General features: G+C 37.0%; 1 protein-coding gene across 10 annotated transcripts in view; it reads right to left on the bottom strand.

Annotated features, from left to right (window-relative positions):
- The window catches only part of KDM6A (lysine demethylase 6A), a 209507-nt gene that overhangs the window by 107018 nt on the left and 82031 nt on the right, over positions 1-20458 (bottom strand). For all 10 annotated transcript variants that reach the window (XM_026012249.2, XM_026012250.2, XM_026012252.2 and 7 more), the window contains exon 5: positions 4757-4815. In XM_026012249.2, the coding sequence (XP_025868034.1) occupies positions 4757-4815 (59 nt within the window). The remainder of the gene's footprint in view (positions 1-4756; positions 4816-20458) is intronic.

The raw sequence follows: 20458 nt of genomic DNA, 5'->3' as shown, positions 1-20458 counted from the left end.
TTGGATTTTGAGAAAAAAATGCCAATAATAATTATGCACAGCATAATTTGTTTCTAGAAAGTCATTAAAAAGAAGAGCTTCCTCAGGACTTTACCAACCGTAGTAAAAATAATGATACTAACTAAACGTCCGCAGCAGTTTCAGTACATTTGGAAAGAGACATAATAAAATTTTTAACTTTTTTAAGGCTAATATAGCTGAGTCCAGAGATTTCCCTCAGGGATATCTGAAGGGATAAATGGTCTAATACCGCAACATTTGATACTAATAAAAGGGAGAATATTCTAACTCTAAATCAGTAATAGCATGTAGACACACAAGAGACAGATAATTTCATACATACATGTTAGGAAATATAGAGGTTCCTTTTAAATATGACAAATGAAAGATTTGATGAAGTAATCAAAGAAACAGGTATGGCAGGAATTTTAACAGGTGGAGATTGTAGGAGAAGGCAGACCAAACACTGTAAATGGCACAAAATTACATAGGTAAAAAAATGCTCAATACGGGGTGCCTGGGTGGTTCTGTTGGTAAAGCATTTGCCTTCAGCTCAGATCATGCATGATCCCAGGTCAAGCCCCACATCAGGCTCCTTTGCTCCATGAGGAGCCTGCCTCTCCCTCTTTCTCTGTCTCTGTCTCTCATGAATAAATAAATAAAATCTGTTTTAAAAATGCTCAGTACGTTTTCAAGGAAATGTTAATACAGTGTGACTGACAGAAAAAAAATGTATTTAGTAGAACAGTAGGCTAGAAGGATCTTTTGAGGCTGAACCAGAGAGGACCTTAAATGTGAGGGTAATTTAGAAATAACACACAAGGGTTCTTCATATTATCATTTGCTAGTGTGTTACTTCATTGCTTTTTTTGGTTTTTCTAGTCAGTCTTCATTTCATCATCCCAGACAGTGAAAGATATTTTTTCCTTCCCCTCTTGCAAAGATGTATGTTTTTATTCATAATTTCCCTGAAGCTTAATTAGCCCAAGCCCTTCCAAATTCTCTCTGGCAATCTATGTGTCACTGGTAAGCATAACTTTACCAAAACTGCCTTAGTTAAATGCTGGTTTTGTCAAAACAGAAGCGTACATAATAAACAACACATGTTAACATGAACTGTTTCATTTTAATGGAACTAAAACTTTTCATCTAAGAGCATTATTTTGTATTATGATAGCTCAAAAATATTTATTAAATATTAAGTTTTTGCCAGACTCCATGCTAGACAAGCCTCAGGATCAATGGTGGCAGCACAAGGACATGAGGTTTATTTGCACCCAAAGTGGTCACCACAATGGAGAACTAAGATTCCTACACTTTTAAAGTACACTTGTGATTGGTACAGTGCTTGAGGAATTAATCCTTAAAAAAAGTCACTTGTAATGTGTTAATACGTCTATGTTTCTAATCTCACCTCCACCTCCTTCCCCTAACCCTTTTTAATGTCAACAATAATCACTCTATTTCCCTATCCTTACCAGGCCTATCAATTAGATTTGGGAGCTTAATTTCCAAAATCCTATGATTCTAGCACAGAATTAGGTTATCTCTAATATTTGCCACCATAGGACCCTTCTGATACTGATCAATGGGAATACAAAAGGTTGCAGGTTAGAAAAAGAAGACTGATAAGCATTTTGAGATGGATATATTTAGAAGTATGGCTGTAAGCTGTAGTAATTTATTACTGTATTGCATTTCAATAACTCTCAAACAAGGATACAGGTTTCTCACTATAAGGCAAGAAAAAACTCAGTTCAAGGCACCCCTAGCAATGTGCCACCTTCATGAGCAAGAACAAGTGAAGGCATGGGCATGCATTCATGCACCTGTAAAAAATTGGCTTTATAAAAGACTGGTTCTAGCATTCTGATGTACGTATTTTACCTTGTACTTCTATGTCGTTCTCCTTTTGAGTATCTTTTTAACTCTGGTCCCACATTACAGAGTAGGATCAACAGCAAAATTGCTAAGTCCAATGAGGATGTTACAGTTGCTCTACTACTTTCTGACCTGGGCTCCTCTAAGAGAATGCAACTGAAAACTGGAAAAACTGACCAAACAACTGTTCTAGAAATTAACCAATAAAATCAACTCCAAACGAAACAATGGGCAGAATATGGCAAGAAACAAGGCAAACAAGTTAGCAGATAAAACTATACTTAGTAAAATTGTTCTCAATAATATTAAGTCACCATCACCAACCCCAACATACGTTGGTCACACACATTATCATCAAATACTTAATCTAGCAAATGCCAACAGGCACCATTACCAAGTACCAAATTTTACTTAAATTACAAATATACTAAAGATAAAGCATCCTGAGACATCCTAGGCAGATCCTTAGAGCTGACAATACAAAAAAGGGCATAATACACTCTTCTCTAGAAACATTTTGTCAACATATCCTAAAATTTCATGTAAATAATTTCAGAGAAAAGAAAAATGCCTGATCTCAGCAATTAACAGTTACTTAAAATAAAACCAAATAGAACACACAGTTTTAATCTAAGAAGTTTCTAACACTTAAGGCTGCACTCTGAAACTCACCAAGCAACTACTCCATGCTTTCTAATTCTGTATCTGTTCAAGAAATAAGATAAGTTAAAGGTTCGGGCACAAGAATTTGTGAAAAAAACACCTGACCAGCAAGAGAGAAAACACACAGCTAGGATGGATTCAGACAGGGTGTGAAATATGTCGTTTTAGGAAGCAGCTAGAGATGAAACTTAAGATGTGAGAAATGGTGATGACCAGGACATGATCGCAGACTAGAGGGCATTTGTTAATTCAGACATTGCATTGTCCTTGCATCATTCAGTTTCATTTCTTAGGTCAACTGAAGGATACAGAAATCATATATAGATAAGGAGTCATATGATACAATGTTCCACAGCTGCAAGTCCCCTGAGTAGACATGGTCATGTACTTATTAAAGTAATCCAATTTTGAACTGATGATGGTTTCACTTCATTACTGATTTTACATCTGTATCTACAATCTACAGGGAGCTCATAAGTTATCACAGGTAGGTGAAAAAATGCTGGTGTGTGGTACACGTGTCCATTCCTAAACTGTAAAGTTCCTTGTCTCAGGTTTCATCTAAATTATTTCTGGCTAGCCATAAAGAATGTAACAACAAATCCAGGAGAACAACTGCGAAAATGGATTAAAAAAATATCTGTCAATCTTCAAACCTATTAAGAGTGTAATAGAAAAAACATTAGATTGGGGAATCTGAGCATAATCTCGCTTCTGCCACTAAATAGTTACATAATATTCAGTTACACACCTGGCTTTCGTCATCTATAAAATTAAGGAAATAAACTAAGTTATCTCTAAAACTACTTCTGGTTCTAGAAGTTTAGAATTGTGTTTTCTATGAATAGGATCTTCAAGAAGCTAAGACTATTTTAAAACAGTCCTACTCTATCCTTGGTTCTAAATATGGTGCTCCACAGTAACGGATAATTTAAGAGAAAAAAATTACAAAGCTTCCTTATAAAGATCAATTAAAGTTTTGTACAGTTTGCATAAGTGATCTGAATGATTATAATACTCTATATATACACACAGGTATTCTCTAACAATGCAGTGCTGCCACAGATGATCAAAACCCAACAGAACCAGGAGCAAAGACATAAGAAAAGACATACAGAAAAAGTCATCCATGTCTACAGTTTCATCTTTAGGGAAACCATACTGAATCATTGCCAATGCATATTTAAAAGCTCTGTGATAAATACCCAGGGCGCCCAACAGGTACATGACAGGATTATAACCTTTGGCCAAAACCTTCCTTTGGACTCTCACAGCATTCACTCAGGTTAAAATTATGGAGAACAGAAGGGACTCTGACCAAACCAGATATGTTTCAAATAAAAAATGTCTGGATAGGGCTTTATGGTTTACAAAATATGCATTATCTCATCTGATCATCAAAACTCTGCAAAGTAAAAAAGACAAGTGACTACAATGCACTTAAAAAGAAAAAAAAAATCACACACACACACACACACACAGAGGGGGATACAGACCTAGGGAGTCTATTTAACTCAAGATCAAATTAAGTGACAGTGCTGAAACCAGGTTATCTGTCTTCCAACTCAAATTCTATTATGTTATTTCCACTGAAGAACACTATTACCTTGTCTTGTAAACAAGAAAAACAATAACGGGACGAAGGCCTTAATAACAGGGCCCTACACTTTACAGTTTATAAAATCTTATATATTCCTATCATATTTAATCTCTGACTCTGAAGTACCATTATTCCTATTTTATAAATGAGAGAATCAAGAGCTTGTAATCTTACCTAATTACTAGAAACCGGAAAATACTAATGCACACATGCATATATACTGGCCTATGTGTGTTGGGGAGGTGGAGCAACCAATCTTGTATTTTCCAGTTTCTAGTAACTAGGCTTAGTGACATTAAAATATCTTGTATTGGGCAGCCCGGGTGGCTCGGCGGTTTAGCGCCGCCTTCAGCCTAGGGCATGATCCTGAAGACCCGGGATCGAGTCCCATGTGAGGCTCCCTGCATGGAGCCTGCTTCTCCCTCTGCCTGTGTCTCCGCCTCTCTCTCGCTGTGTCTCTCATGAATGAATGAATGAATGAATGAATGAATGAATGAAAATCTTTAAAAAATAAAAAAATATCTTATATTTATTATACATACACACACAATATCAAACAAAACAAGCCATTTACTAGAAATAACTGGAGTTATTAGTTTTATGTCAACTTACCAGTGAAATGCATTGTAATGGAAGTAGACCAAACCAAGACCATATAAAAAGGCAGCATTCTGTAAATAAAAGGAAAAAGAGACTTTTAGGAAAAGCATTGTCTAATGCAATGCTGTTATTAATATACAGTATCCAAGGTGTTTTAAGTCATTAAAACTATCCTGTATTACAATATATTTACAATATATTTACAATATATTTTTAGAACACCAAAATAACAGTGATGAGTCAGCAGATGGCACATAATCCAATCAACTTGGAGAAATTCTTTGGTTTCTTTTTAATCAAACCTGCTCTGAAATAAAAAAAAAATTTAAAAAAACTGTCAGCAGAATTACATGGGCATATGTAAAATAAAAACCTATTATTCAGGAAAAAGAAAATGCTTGGATTATACTATCCCATTCTCACTTGCTTGCATCTGTATTTTTTTCTCTGGTTCTTTGTTCCTTTATGTTCAGGGCTGCCAGGAAGGTAGTTAGAATTCAAAAAGAAATGCACAATATAAACCTAGAAGAAATTTTGATATTAAAAAAAAAACACAGGCTAAAATGACACCTAGCCATTTACATTTGAAGGTTTAACATCAGCGATTCCTGGGCACCTGAGTGGCTCAGTTGGCTAAGCATCCAACTCTTGATATCAGCTCAGGTCATGATCTCAGGATCATGAGAGCCAGCAACGTTGGGCTCCCTGGTTAGTGGGGAGTCTACTTGAGATTTTCTTTAAAAAATAAAAAGTAACTACATATCAGTGAACCCTTTTGTAGTACAAATCAGAAAGATAGCTTATCCAGACTCATTTGGACCTCTGGCCTCCAAATAGGAAATAGCTAGCTACTCTCCCCTTTTCTAAAAAGGACCAATGTTTGAGTATCTATTACATGTTTTACCAATACATAAGCAAATCTGTTTTAATAAACCTTACCCGTTTAAAAATAATAATAAAGCTTTTACACTAATCCTTGTAAAGATATTTCTACAAACCTATATTCTAAATCCTAAAAATTTTGGACTCTTAATAAAATGCTTCTTGCCATACAGTCTTAGGCTGTATTTCCCCAGAAGCACAACCTGAGACAGAAGGTTTTAAGTATAAGTAGTTTATTTGGGAAGGTGCCCTAGGAAATACCAGTAAGGGAATGGAGAAGTGAGGCAGGGAAGGGAGTAACACCAATAAAGGATGCAGTAATGGCTGGTTATACAGCTAGGACTCAATCCTGCTGGGGATCTCTAGACAGTATGGAACATTCCTAAATCATCTTGCCCTAGGTGTGAGGGACTAGAGTACTTATCCCACAACTGCTATCAGTCACAGGTTATAAAGAAAAAGAATTAGTGATGTTTAAAGTATAAACAAAAGTGTAAACAGCTGAGTGACTTTTTGGCCTGGAACTGGGTTCTTTTTTGTTGTTATTTTCTAAAAAACACCAAACTGTGCTTTAGAATTATATTGTGCACTTCCTCTGAATTTCAAGTACCTTTCTGGAAACACTGAAAAATGTTTCTTAAGTACATCTTAAAATGTAATAAATAAAAAGATTTAATTTCATTAAATCCTCATTACTCCCCTCCAAATTTCCAAATGAGAAAATTATATGCTACAAGAGTATTCGCAGATGTGGGGATTCACAAAGGTCTCAAACAACATCTATTTCAAAAGTTTGTATTTTTACAATTTTTTAAAAATTTATTTGGAACTGGTTTTAATCAGGATCATTCCTTTACCACCCCATCCCCACTCCCTGAAATAAGTTGAGTAGTAAATCCTCAAGGATTAAACAAGCCAAAGTGATTAAAACATACTTTTCCTCTGCTTTCAAGAAGTATGCAACCTAGTCTGTGCAGGTGATGGCAAATGGGGAGAACAGTGTTGTTAAGAATACAGGAGTAGTTAATTCAGAGTCATGAAGTGTTCAACCCAGAATGTCTAGATTTGAAAGACAACTGTCTTCTTATATGAGGGAAATGGCAGGGAAGGGAGCCCAGTTGAATAGCAGATTAACATCTTTCACCAATTTAATTACCCAGAGAAGGTGGTGTGGGGTGTGGTGGAAATATGAGTTTACTGAGTGGAATTTCTGCTTCCAAGAAACACCTGGCATTCTCTCAACATACTTACTTTGCTCATAGCCTATCATTCCCACTCTAGAAAATTTTACCCTATTCCTGCCACCTGATAAATTCCATCAACTGTTTAAGATCCACTTTAAATGGCATCTTCCCCCATGAAGCTCTGCTGCTCCTCCTACCTCAAACCAAAAGTAATCTTTCCAGCCTCTAAATTTGTCCTCCACACAATGTCTCTATCCTACATTATTAATAGTAAGAACTTAATTTAATGCAAAATGCTAATAACATCATTTCTTTTCTCTTTTTTTTCTATTTATTTATTTATTCATATGAGAGAGAGAGAGAGAGGCAGAGACACAGAGAGAAAAGCAGGCTCCATGCAGGAAGCCCGACATGGGACTCGATCCTGCGTCTCCAGGATCAGGACCTGGGCTGAAGGTGGCGCTAAACCGCTGAGCCACCTGGGCTGCCCACATCATTTCTTTTCGAAGGTTCTAACAACCCTATGAGGTGGTGGAGGCCTTCCTTTATAGAATAAAGAAACAAGGATAAGAAAGATTAAACAACTTGCTCAAAAAGACAGGTAGTGGACATAGGAACCGAATCTAGGCCTGCCTCCAGAGTTCACTCTCAACTACTGTATCTTTGTTATTTGTGTACTAACTAAACCCCATCTCATCAGACAAAAATGCCACAAAGGCAGGAGTGCTAATCATGTGAGTATCCCATTATTACCTAGCACAGTGCCTTCTACACAGAGACACCCAAAGGTTTAGTAAATTGAATCACCCAGTATTTAAGCTAAGTTATCAAACTCAGCTCTGTAGATGACACAGAATTAGTATGAGGAACATTTCCTATTAACCAAAAGCTTACATATCTCGGCAAGGAATTAAATCTCAATTTTCCATAACAGTAAACAATGTAATTCAAACATTTATTGAGCATCTATTATGAGTCATAGCAGAGTTATCAACACTGGGAAGGCAGTAGTGAGCAGACAAAAATCCCCATCCTCAATGAATTTACAATTTAATGACAAAAGATTATGAAATTAAGTGTATATAATATATTCCAAGCTACAACCATTTAAGAGTTAATGAAGTATAATAAGGACTAGGAAAAGAGGTAGTACTTGGGTACTGTTCTCAAGGATAGCTAAAAGGAGAAGGAAAAACAAGACATCTCAGCCAGGGAAACATCTTTGGAAACCATAACCCGGAGGTATGAATGGCTATATGCTCTTAAATAAACAAATTCCCTCCCAATGTACAATGCCACCACAAATGCCAATAGCATCCCCACTGAGAAACATGGGTCTATGCAAAAGGATGACCTGAGCAAAGCACTGATATGGAAATTAATTTAATTACAATGTAGTCATTCTTCAACCTATACTATGAGGACTTAGGGGAGTAACCTTATGGGAACGTACTACTTAAAAAATATACTCCTGTTTCAGTACAAATCCTTAGAGGTTAGCATATACATACCAGGAGTCAGCAAACTATGGCACATGAGTGAAATCCAGCCAGGCACCTGTTTTTGTAAATTTTACTGGAACATAGCTACACCCACCCATTTATTTGTCTATGGCTGCTTCCAGCAACAGAGAGACTACCAGACTTACAAAGCCTAAAATATGTACTAACTGGCCTTTTACAAAAGAAGTTTGCCAACCTCTGACCTAGATTGTATTACAGTACCCACCACAACCCCAAATTAAGAAATTATAACTTGATAAGATTGCTATCAATTTATACTGAAGGTTCTTATACTGTGTCTACAGTAAAGTTATTGTCACGGATGTAGCTCATTAAGCTAGCAGTTTACCAATACCAGAGTCCATAGGAGTGTTTTCACTAATTCCCAACACAGCTCTTAAACTCCTAAGTGCCCTGCTCCCTAATCAGAGCTCCAGGGCTAGATGTGAGAGGGGAGCACTCTGCAGTCCCGTGGAGTTGAGACACTATAACCTTTATTCTTTCCAGCTGTTCCTTAGCTTCTCTCAGTTTCCCCAGACTACTTCCAAAGTGAAGGGAAGGGCATTGAGGGTTATACTTCCATTTTCACGAGCATACTTATGTAAAAGTGGATTGGAAAACAAGAGTAACAAGGTTGGCAATGTGACACAGTTATAGCCAGTGAGACAAGCAGATTTCTAACCTTGGGGTTTCTAAGAAAGCTGCTGCTTTCTATGCATAAATGTTTCCTTTCCTCCTATTCTTCCTTCTGTTACTATATTATAGTCCCCAGAGTAATGAAGGTATTAATAGCCCACCAAAGTGGTATGAAAATTACTTTACCCTGAAAACATCTAAACAATCAGCAGCCACAGAAATAAACATCTAAACTAAGCAGAACATCAGAAAATACAGCTGCTAATGACTCCCCTCCAAGTTTACTGATAGAGGAGTTTACTGATAGGGAAAATACTGACCCTCAGCACAGGAAGCGTGAATTCAACTGCCAATCAGCATCAAAAGCTATGTTGGGGACAGCATCAAAAGCTATGTTGGGGACAGCATCAAAGAGTCCAACAGAACCTTCCCTACCTTCCCAATAAAGCCCTAACCCTGCCACCTAGTTTTCTTAAGTTCAATACAACATTCCATACTTTCCCAATGAAGTCCTAAAACTCCTGTTTTGTTAATAAGTTTATATATAAACCTTTATCTCTGGTGACTGAGGGAGTTACTCCTTATGAAGTAACTCCAGCATGTACATCTGAACAAATTTGGTCTTTTCTCCTGTTAATCTACTGTCAGATAATTTGTAGACCATTCCCCTAACCTAAGTTGTAAAAGGAAAAAGTATTTCCTCCAACAGTGACAAGCAGCAACCCTATGTAAAAATCAGACTAGGCAGGGGCTGGAGTGGCAGACATAAACATATCATGACTTTAAGATTTTATTTATTTAGAGAGAGGGAGAGCATGCTTACCCACAAGTGGGGGGGGGGGCGGCGGCGCAGGCAAAGTGGAGGGAGAGGGAGAAAATCTGGAGCAGACTCCATGCTGAGCTCAGAGCCCACCTCTCGACCTGAGCCAAAATCAAGTCAGAGGCTAACCCAACTAAGCCAACCAGGCACACCCCCCCCATATCATGATTTTAAAGGAAAACATGTTTCTGGGGCTCCTGGGTGGCTCATCAGTTAAGTGTGGGGCTCTTGGTTGAGGCTCAGGTCATGATCTCAGTCAGGGTCAAGGAATTTAGCCTTGTGGGCTTCTAGCTCAGCATGGATTCTGCTCAAGATCCTACCTCTACATTCCATTCTGCCCCTCCCCCAATTCATGCTCACACTCTCCCTCAAATAAATAAAATATTAAAAAAAAAAAAAGGAAAATGTGTTTTAAACACAGGAGAGTGACAGTAAATTTAAGATCAGAACACTGCCCCTCCCTCCCTCCTTGAGGTCACAGCTACTTTCTATTTACCACGGTTTGGCTTTTTTCAGGAAAGGTTAGACCTAGCATCCTCCAAGCATGCAACAATAAGCAGCAACAGTTTCCCAGACAAAGGGAGGTTGAGATTAACAAAAGAGAGTATTAGTTAATATTTAAACTTCTAAAAACTTTAGACAAGACCAAAGCTAAAGCTAATCATTTTGGGCAACTAAGCGGGTTCTAAATGATGAAATCATCAAAATCATTGTTAAAATATGTAATCTTTGGATAGAGTAACAATTTGATTGTAGCACCACCAACATCCCATAGTCCAGTAATAACCTTTGAAGATAATTATGTTTTTATACAAGGATATCATTAAGAAATAAAATCAAGCCAAACTAATAGAAAAATATCAAGTTTCTTAATCTTATTCTTCTCTGATACTAATCCCACATAGCTAATGATACACAATGGGAACATAAAATCTGTTATTCATCCAATCTGGGGACCAAAAGAGGGGATGGGGAGGTTGAAGGCATTCCAAAGCTCTAGGAACAAATCTCCAAATGCCTTCTGGTTACCTCCACCTGTTGTATATACTACAAATACCTGAAACTCCACAAATCTTAGATTGAAGAGGAGTCTAACAATGTTCTAATGGTACTGAAGATTTTAGAAAGTGGTAACAATCTCACCAGTTAAGCATGACAAAAGTAGTCCTATTTTTGTTTTTATTTCCTTCCCACCAATAAACCACATTCATTCATAAAACTCATTTTACAACCTAAAAGCCTCTGAATCAATCCCCTTTCCATTCTTAATGCCTTTCTCAAGGTAATTTAGGACCTCAATTTTGTCTATCTGGCGTCTTGCAATAGTTTCCTAAATCCTCTCCCAAATTCTAACCTCCTCCACCATTTCCCCCCTTTCAATTACCTTCTACACCACTGCTAATGAGCTTTCAAAAACTGTAACATGACATTGTTCTGTCTGAAATTCTTCCCAAGAGTCACTACAATCTCCTGTGACTTAGAGGGGTTTCATTTTACGAACCCTTACTCAATCTCCCTGATCTCACAGCCCTCACTTCAATCAGGACAAATAACATGGACATTAATGAATAAAATATGGTCTTACACATTTCTGTGATTTTAAACATGTTTGCTTCCTCTGCTGAAAAAGCATATGCTATCTTTCCTTCTTTTCCTGACTTCTCAATCTGACAAATTCTTTTTTGTCCCTTAACACATCACTCACCTCTTCTTTCTTGAAGTATTATCTGACATTCCCAAGCCCAAAGAGAGTCAGGTTTTCTGATACATGTTCCAAATGAATATCCATGTATATTACAAATATGCTACTTATCACCTCCACTAGAATGAGTCTAAATGGTAGAGATAGAACCCAATTCATGTTTTGATCCCTACGACAAAGTAAATACATATGTAAGTTATTTAGGAAAGGTTTGCTGCTAAATAAATCAATCTCTTACAGCCGTCAATAACCTATTACACATTTTTTCATCAAAGAATTTAATACTTTGTTAAATTCAATTTATACTGAGTCATTTCCTTAACATGGACACTTAAAAGGGTTTTCCCAGTTATAATAATATAGTAAAGGAGGTTGCTAAAGCTCGTCATATCCATCATGTTCAAAATTATAGCATTAGGTAAGTTTTGCTTCCAAAACCTATGCATAATATTGCATAGTGATCAAAAAATCAGGCTGTAGAGGCCATCAAACTTGGGTTAGAACTCCAGTTAAGACTCATTAAACAAGTTAATTAATAACTTAGTCTCAGTTTCATAGGGTTGGTTTGAGGAATTAAATAAGATCATACACGTAAAATACTACCTGGCACTTGAGATGTTTAGAAGAAGTAACAGAGACAATGTATCTAACACCTCCAAAAAGTTATCTGGCGCATAAGTGTTCGATGGATAAAGCATCATATATAAAATTCTTGATAACCCTCACATGCTATAAGAAAACCTTGCACATTCAAAATAAGAGGACTTATAAATAAAAGAGAGTTATGGACGAGACTACTCAAAACCTATGCAACATTTGAGCTTGCTGGCAGAGACGGTAAAGTGTCCAACTCTTGGTTTTGGCTCAGGTCCTAATCTCAGGATCCTGGGATTGAGCCCCAATTCCAGCTCCATACCCAGGATGGAGTCTGCTTAGGATTTTCTCTCCTGCTCCCTCTGCCCCTTACTTCTGTACTCATTCTCTCTAAAAGTAAATAAGTCTTTAAAAAACAACAACAACAACAACAACAACACCTATACAACACTATAAGCAGATTTCAACAATAGCACCTGGTATCTGGAGATAGGCTGAACCATTCAAGTGAGAAGGCTTAGCATGGTCATAGGTTGCCATAGTTGGTATTAAATATGAACAAAACAGGGGCGCCTGGGTGTCTCAGTCAGTTCAGTGTCTGCCTTTGGCTCAGGTCATGATCCTGAGGTCAAGACCTGAATTAGGCTGCCTGCTCAGTGGGGAGTCTGCTTCTCCCTCTACCCCTCCCTCTCCTGCGCATATGCACTCTAATAAATAAATAAAATCTTATAAAAAATGAACAAAATGAAGCTGGAATGCTGGCAACCCTTTAATTAGAGCAGAGCTGGCAAGTACTGAAAATAGCTGAGAGCTGTGTATATGCAAGACTGGGAATGAGCCTTTCTAAGGAAGAAGATGCAGGTACTCATTTTTAATTTTCTTAAAATCTAGACTACAGCACTCCTGCTACTACTGCAAGCAGCCAAGCTGAGAGCTTTGTTCTTTCCTAAGAAGGTTGTAATTATATTCCCATTATCTAGATAAAAATTTAAGTGAAACAATAAGACTTTCAGGTCAAACAAACATAATTATAATTCCCTTAGCCAATAACATGAGTTAATTTGTATCATGAGTACAGTCTATTTTGCAACAACATGCACCTTCTCTTACTGTTTTCTATTCTCTTATAAGACAGAATAAAGACCTTTCTCAGCCTCCTTTGCAGCTACGAATATTCATATTACTACATTTCCGCCAGTGAGGTATGTATGAAGGGATGTGTATGATCACAGGATTCCCTTAAAGGAAAGGGCTGTTGCCCACTGTTTCTTCCTCTGACCAGCTCCTCAGAATGCAGAACCACCTTCAAGGCATCATATAAAGAAAACTCAAGAAAGCAAAAATAAAGACCAATTCCAATTTTGAACAAAAATGTAAAGATAGGGCAGCCCGGGTGGCTCAGCGGTTTAGCATCTGCCTTCAGTCCAGGGCGTGATCCTGGAGTCCTGGGATTGAGTCCCACATCGGGCTCCCTGCATGGAGCCTGTTTCTCCCCCTTCCTGCGTTTCTGCCTCTGTGTGTGTGTGTGTGTCTCTCATGAATAAATAAAATCTTAAAAAAAAAAAAAAAGTAAAGATACTGGGGCATCTGGGTGGCTCAGTCAGTTGAGCTTCTAGACTCTCCACTCTCAGTTTCAGCTCAGGTCAGGATCTTAGGGCTCAGCAGGATTCTGTTGTGATTCTCTCTCTCTGCCTCCCAACTGCCCCCACCCCCTGCCGCCGCCCCTACTTGAGCTTGCTCTCTCCCTTTCTCACTCTCTCAAATAAGAATCTTAAAAAAAAAAAAAAAGTAAAGATATTACATGTTAGTGATCCCAATCTAGAAATACCTAACAATGATAAAAACTTACTACCAATTTGAAGTTATCTCAAAAATACAAAACTGGTTTAAAGAGAAAAAAATATAAAACTATCTCAGTGGATGCAGAATAAACATCTGCATACAAAAGAAGTGAAACAACAAATGTACTCTCTCACCTCTTTCAATCAATCCTGTCCTGGCACAATAACAGACGAAAGATCAAAAGAATTGGAAGAAACAAATTACCATTAATTATAAAGGCAGGATAGTCTACATAGAAAATCCAAAGTAACGTAGTCAAATTAGACAAGTTTGTAAAAGTTAGTGAAACTGCTTGATAAATTTAACATATAAAAGCCAACTGCAGTTCTATATATCAGCCGAGATCTTTAAAAAAAATTAAAAGGACATTTATAATAGCAATAAAGCTGTAAAATATACTTTATAATATGCACAAGAACTTCATGGAAAAATTAAAGAACTTTATGGAGAAAGATAGTAGTCTCTTTACAATGAGAGTTTGTTCTTTGTTTGTTTTCAGATACAAAGCCAATGCAATTTCAATCAATCCCTGGAAGTCATTGTGCTTGATTTAACTTTAGGACTCTGGATTTCCAGCAGTATAGAAACTGACTAAAGGTGCACCTGGTGGCTCAGTGATTGAGTGTCTGCCTTTGGCTCAGTTCAAGATCCCAAGATCCTGGGAGTCCCACCCACATCAGGCTCCCTGCAGGGAGCCTGCTTCTCCCTATGCCTGTGTCTCTGTCTCTCTCTTTGGGTCTCTCATGAATAAGTAAATAAGACAGACAGACAGAAACTGACTAGGTACTGAACAAGTAGTGAAACAAATCTAAGCCTCCAGATCTGTGCTACTTGTTGTAAAACCATTTACCATCTGGCCCTTGCCTTTCTTTTCCCACTTTGAGTCCTACACCAATAATCCCAGGCTCTTAAAACAGGAGTCCACAAACTAGCCAGTCAGATTTTTTCTTTAAAGCCCAAGAGCTAAAAATAATAAAGCCTAAAACATTTACTATTTTGTTCTTTTAAGAAAGCTTTTGGACCTCTGCTCTAGAGGATAAACTTGATAGAGTTCCCTAAACACTTAGTGTCCTTTCATGTGCTGGCTCAGTTATCCTCTTGGAAAGCTTCTCCAGGTGTCCTAGCTGGAAAACTCCCATTAATCCCTCCCTCAAATTGCAACTTCTCTGTGGAGTCTTTCTAATCCCCACTCAGACTTTCCCATACCTTTTACTCAAAGTGTTACACACTTCTGCCTCCCTCATGGCCCTCCACATCTCCAATATATCATTTACCAAAAACATGCTTATTTGTGTCTCCCTTCACAAGAATATGGGCAACTTGAGAGCAGGAACTTACTTATCTCTGTATTGCCAACAAAGCCCCTGTTAATGAATGTGAAATCCAATTAGTGACTGACATAACTCGAGTAAAAGTCACTGAAAAGTCTGAAGATGAGCACAGATTCCACTAGCTCCCTAGTTTCTGCAACTTTTAATCAATGGTTCTTTTAGACAAGCATACTACCATAATTCAAAAGCTATTCTTTCTTTTCTTAAATTCAAGTGGGAAAAGAAAGGGAGAGAGTAAGTTTTGTGTATTTTAAAAGTTTACAATTAAAAATATATCAGAATTGTTTAATAAAGTACATTTAAGAGAAGTCATCAGGAAGCAAAAGAACTTTCCATTTTAACATGTAGCTTACCGTGTCTCATCCATACATAGCAGCATTAACAGCATACATACATTTTTATTACTACCTTTCTACTTCATGTTATAAACCATAACAGTAATTTCTAAATTTTCCTGATTCATAAAAGACCTTAGGTTTTGCTGCTATTGTTGAAGGGGATCAGAACATGGTACTCCAAAGTATTCCACTTGGCATAAGAATTACTTTGAGCTGAAGGCATCTGAGTTCCTCCAATCACTCATACATTAAAAGCAGATCCTCCTAAAAGAACCCAAGTGTCGTAGTAAACTCCCTCCCAGAGAGCAACTCTGACTTTGTCACAAGACTATCATATCTCCCATCTATTCTAAGGGCTCATTTATCTTCCAAAAAAAACCTGTTTTCCTGTAAGTGCCCTTTTCTCCCTCTCATCACCTACTAAGTTGGTATATAGCTCCAAATTCTAGCCACCCTTGGGGTTACTCATCACTGAGTTCTCCCACAGGTATATGCATTGCATGTGTAAACAATTTAATTCACAGGCCCTAGCCATGAACCTAAGTAGTCAGAAGAGTTTCTCTCCCACATTTTTTTAATTATGCCATTTCTACATGGTAAACAGAGTTGTGTAAGTAAGCTTTTGTTTTATTATCATCTAGCATTACAAAGATATTTATTCTAATCACTAACAGTCAACATGTAATAGCATGACAGAATAGTCACGAAACTGGCAAATTTTCACTGCTTCCAAAACGACTCATTTGTACTGAACTAGGTAAGAGAAAGTATCTCTCAAGAAATAAAATTTTTAATTACATAATAAACATTGAGTTTTGAAATGTTAAACAAAAATTAAGATTTAATCATGGATTACAGATCAATGATACCTAACTGTCCATTCTGAATTCCAAAAGGCTCTGACAAAAATTAAAGTTTATCATATATCAGCCACCAAAATTCTTTGGATAGGAAAACCCTGACTTGAACTGACAGAAGTCTTTAATATAACCAATCATGGGATGCCTGAGTGGCTCAATGGTTGAGTGTCTGCCTTCAGCTCAGGTGGTGATCCTGGGGTCCTGGGATTGAGTTCCTCATCAGGCTCCCCACAGGGAGCCTGCTTCTCCCTCTGCCTATGTCTCTACCTTTCTCTGTGTGTCTCTCATTAATAAATAAATAAAATCTTTAAAAAATAATAATAATATAACCAATCATACTATCAATGCAGAGATGTAAATATATTGTTGTCACAGGTGATATTATGTAATACAGTAATGCATTATCATCTTTTGAAATCCAAAGGGGAAAAAAAAGCCGTTCAACTCTACACAATTCTGAATGCAAGAATTTCAGATCAAGAATTGAAGCCCTGTAGAATAATGAATCACTTTATTTTTCAAGATCTAATTATAGAGGACAGGTTTGAAGAGATGTGGTTTGACAAAAGATGCACAACTAAAACTCAGGAGATAATTATCTCAGTCACATTTTAAAAAAATCATATACTTATATTCCTCAATTTACAATATACACTGTAGGTATAAATCACACAAAATTAGCAGAACTATAAATATAAAAAGTTAAACCTAAAAATCACTATCATGAATACTGATCACCACTGGGTAAATACTATTGGCTCACAAATAATACTGTTCTATTTCTTATTGATGATTAGAAAATAGAAATTAAAGTAAGTCGCATCCATGTTTTTAAGTGACAAAGTCTGGTACAAGTTCTTGAATCCTGAGAGAACCAAAATGTCTACCCCCACACTTAGCCTGGACGCCAGAACCTAAACCACATTTGAAAGTCTATGTTAACATGACTTTGCTAGTCCTCCACTTTCGTTAGCATTACTTTACTTATCCATGTCTCCTGCCCAGGCACATAGTCTGTCCATTATTATAGTAACCGAGTTTTCAATGAAAAGCATCAATAATAGTTTGAGGCCTAAGATTCTTTGAATCCCTTAACTCAAATTCCTTGCCTTGCCATAACCACCATTTCTGGACTGTTAGATTTGTGGAGGTTCCTTCCCAATCAAGCTCCCAAATTGAAAGATCTGTCTTAAAACAAAGTCTGAATTCTCAATCAATTCTGGCCTTACCTTCTCCCCTAGAATACCAACAAAGCGTTGTAGAGGTGGTATTCTCCTTTAACATGGTAAGCAATAAACTCAGGTTTGTGTTCTTGGTATTTGGGGAGTCAGCTTTTGACACTTGGGAGGGTCTCAAATTGCCAGTTAAGAACTCTGATGAAACTACCAATGATAAATTAATCTGATGGCTAATTAGTATTTCATGTATTGGGCATTCCACCATATGTTCTCTTATTATTAAAAATATCTACAGTAAGTTTTTAAATAATAAATTTTATACTAAGTTTTCCTTGTTATAGGTAAGATTAGAGGGGAGTTCCATTGCTGGCAATGGTAGACTTATCTGTTTTGGACTTAAATTCCAATTCCCTCTTCTATCCAAGTTATTATAGCTAGAAAAGCTGAACAATATATTGTTTTCAATCTGCTTTCATAAGTAAATAAATACATATATACATACATACATAAATATCTGCTTTCAGACATCAGACAACTATCAGGGCATCAAGAACTTGCAAAGTTACAATCAGTAACAGCCAAAATTCATTAAAAACCAAATGCCCTTCAACAATAAAATGAATAAATTGTGGCATGTTCATATACTGAAATACTATACAGCAATGAAAACAAACTACTGCAATATACAACTACAGGGATGAATGTAACATACAGCACTGACTGAAAGAAGATACACTTAAAAAATATGCTGCACAATTACATTTTTATTAAGTTCAAAAGCAAGCAAAATGGTATCAATACATTATCACACTACTGCTCCCAAAAAAGGCTAATAAGTAAGATGATACTGGAGAAGACCTTCCTGGAGATAGTAACTATAAACTCTGGTATACAGAATTTATAGTACATAAAATACAGCAGCTAATGAAAGGCCCTGAAGAGTAAACAGAAACAGGCAGATTCTGGTGGAAAGACATGGTAGTCTGAATAGTGGCCCCCAAAATGTCTATATCCTAAATCCCCAAACTGAGAATATTTACCTTACATGGCAAAAGATACTTTTCATTTGTGATTAAATGAAGGATCGTTAGATGGGAAGATTATCCTGAATTATCCAGGTTAGACCAGATGTAATGACAAGAGTCCTTAAGAAGGAGGCAAGAAAGCTAAAGGCCAAAGGCGGCAATATGGGGGAAAAAAGGCAGTAAGATACAGGGCCATGAGCCAAAACAATGTGGGCAAACTTCAGAAGCTGGAAAAGGCAAACAAATAGATTCTCCAATAGATCTTTCAGAAGGAACTAGCCCTACTGACAACTCAATTCCCCTAAGACTCAATTGGGACTCTTTCAAAACTGTAGGATAATTAAATTCGTGTTTTTAACCACTAAATTTGTGGTAATTTGTTAAGACAGCAACAGGAAACTCATATAAAAAGCCATGCTTAAAGGAGGAAAGCTGTATGGGCAGAGTTCCATTTTCCCAGCTATTAACTTGGTGCCAGGCATAGCACATGTGAGAGTGAGTCACTAGTAGAAAAGGCAGTCTTTCTAATATAGAAAACCTGAAGACTGGAACCAGGAGAAATCACATCCCACTAAATTAAGGGAAATTCCAGAAAAGAAAGAGCTAGAGAATTCTAAATTCTGTCTATCCACGTCTGACTGACTCCTGTATGCAAGTTACAGACTTAACAACTAAGACAAAAGAACTAAAGTGATACTTAGGTTGCCACCCAAAGGAAGTGAGTTTGCAGTTCTAGTCCAATAAAGATAACTGTCTGATAAAAGAGAAAGGGAGGAGAGGGACCTCGGTAGAAGAAAATAATACAACCAAGAGTTAGCATAATTTTCATAATATCCAGTACCCAACACAAAATTACACAACTTACAAAGATCTAGGAAAACAGAACACATTCTCAAGAAAGAAGAAAATCAACTGAAGCCAAACCCAAAATGATAAAGATCCTAGAAAATGGCAGACGAGGGGCACCTGGGTGGCTCAGTCAGTTAAGTGTCTGCCTTCTGCTCAGGTCAGGATCCCGGGGTCCTGGAATCAAGCCCTGCATCAGGTTCCTTGCTCAGTGGGGAGCCCGCTTCTCCCTCTGCCTCTGCAGCTCCCTTTGTTGCTCCCCCTGCTTGTGCACACACACACTCTCAATAAATAAAATCTTTAAAAAAAATTTTTTTTAATCTAAGGATTTTACAGTTGCTAGTCTAACAATCATCAACAAAACATGCTCATAATTAAAAAGACAGGAAGTCTCAAGAAAGAGAAATAATAAAAAAAGAACCTAATGGAAAATCTGTAACTGAAAAATATAATAACTGAAATAAAGCTCAATGGATTGAACTAATAAATAAAAAGAAAACAACAAAGGAAAAAAAGAATAAACTTCAAAATAGAAAAACAAATTATCCATGTGAAGAACACAGAGAAAAAGAAAAAATAGCCTCTCGGGGACATTTATATAAAAACAAATTATCTAACCTACATGGAACTGGATCCCCAGAAGAAAAGGAAAGAGAATGAACAAAAAATAACTTGTAGAAATAACAACAAAAATTTCCCTTAATGCAAATTCAAAATGCTCCAACAAGATAAATATGAAGGTGATCATGCAGAGATATATCACAATCAAACTAGAGGAAGCCAAAGATAACAAGCAAATCATGAAAGCAGCAAATTGTGTACAAGGGCAGTGGTTCAATTAAGAGCTGAATTCTCATCAGAAAGAGGGAAGAAAGGCAGAAGGAGGCAGAATTTCACTTAAAAAAAGGCAAGGCAAGCCATAATTTCATAACCAGCAAAAATGCCCTTTAAAAATGAAGTAAAAAAAAAAATAT

This window comes from Vulpes vulpes, chromosome X, assembly GCF_048418805.1.
Source record: "Vulpes vulpes isolate BD-2025 chromosome X, VulVul3, whole genome shotgun sequence".
NCBI classification, from domain to species: domain Eukaryota; kingdom Metazoa; phylum Chordata; class Mammalia; order Carnivora; family Canidae; genus Vulpes; species Vulpes vulpes.
This window is presented reverse-complemented; position numbering and strand designations above follow the sequence as displayed.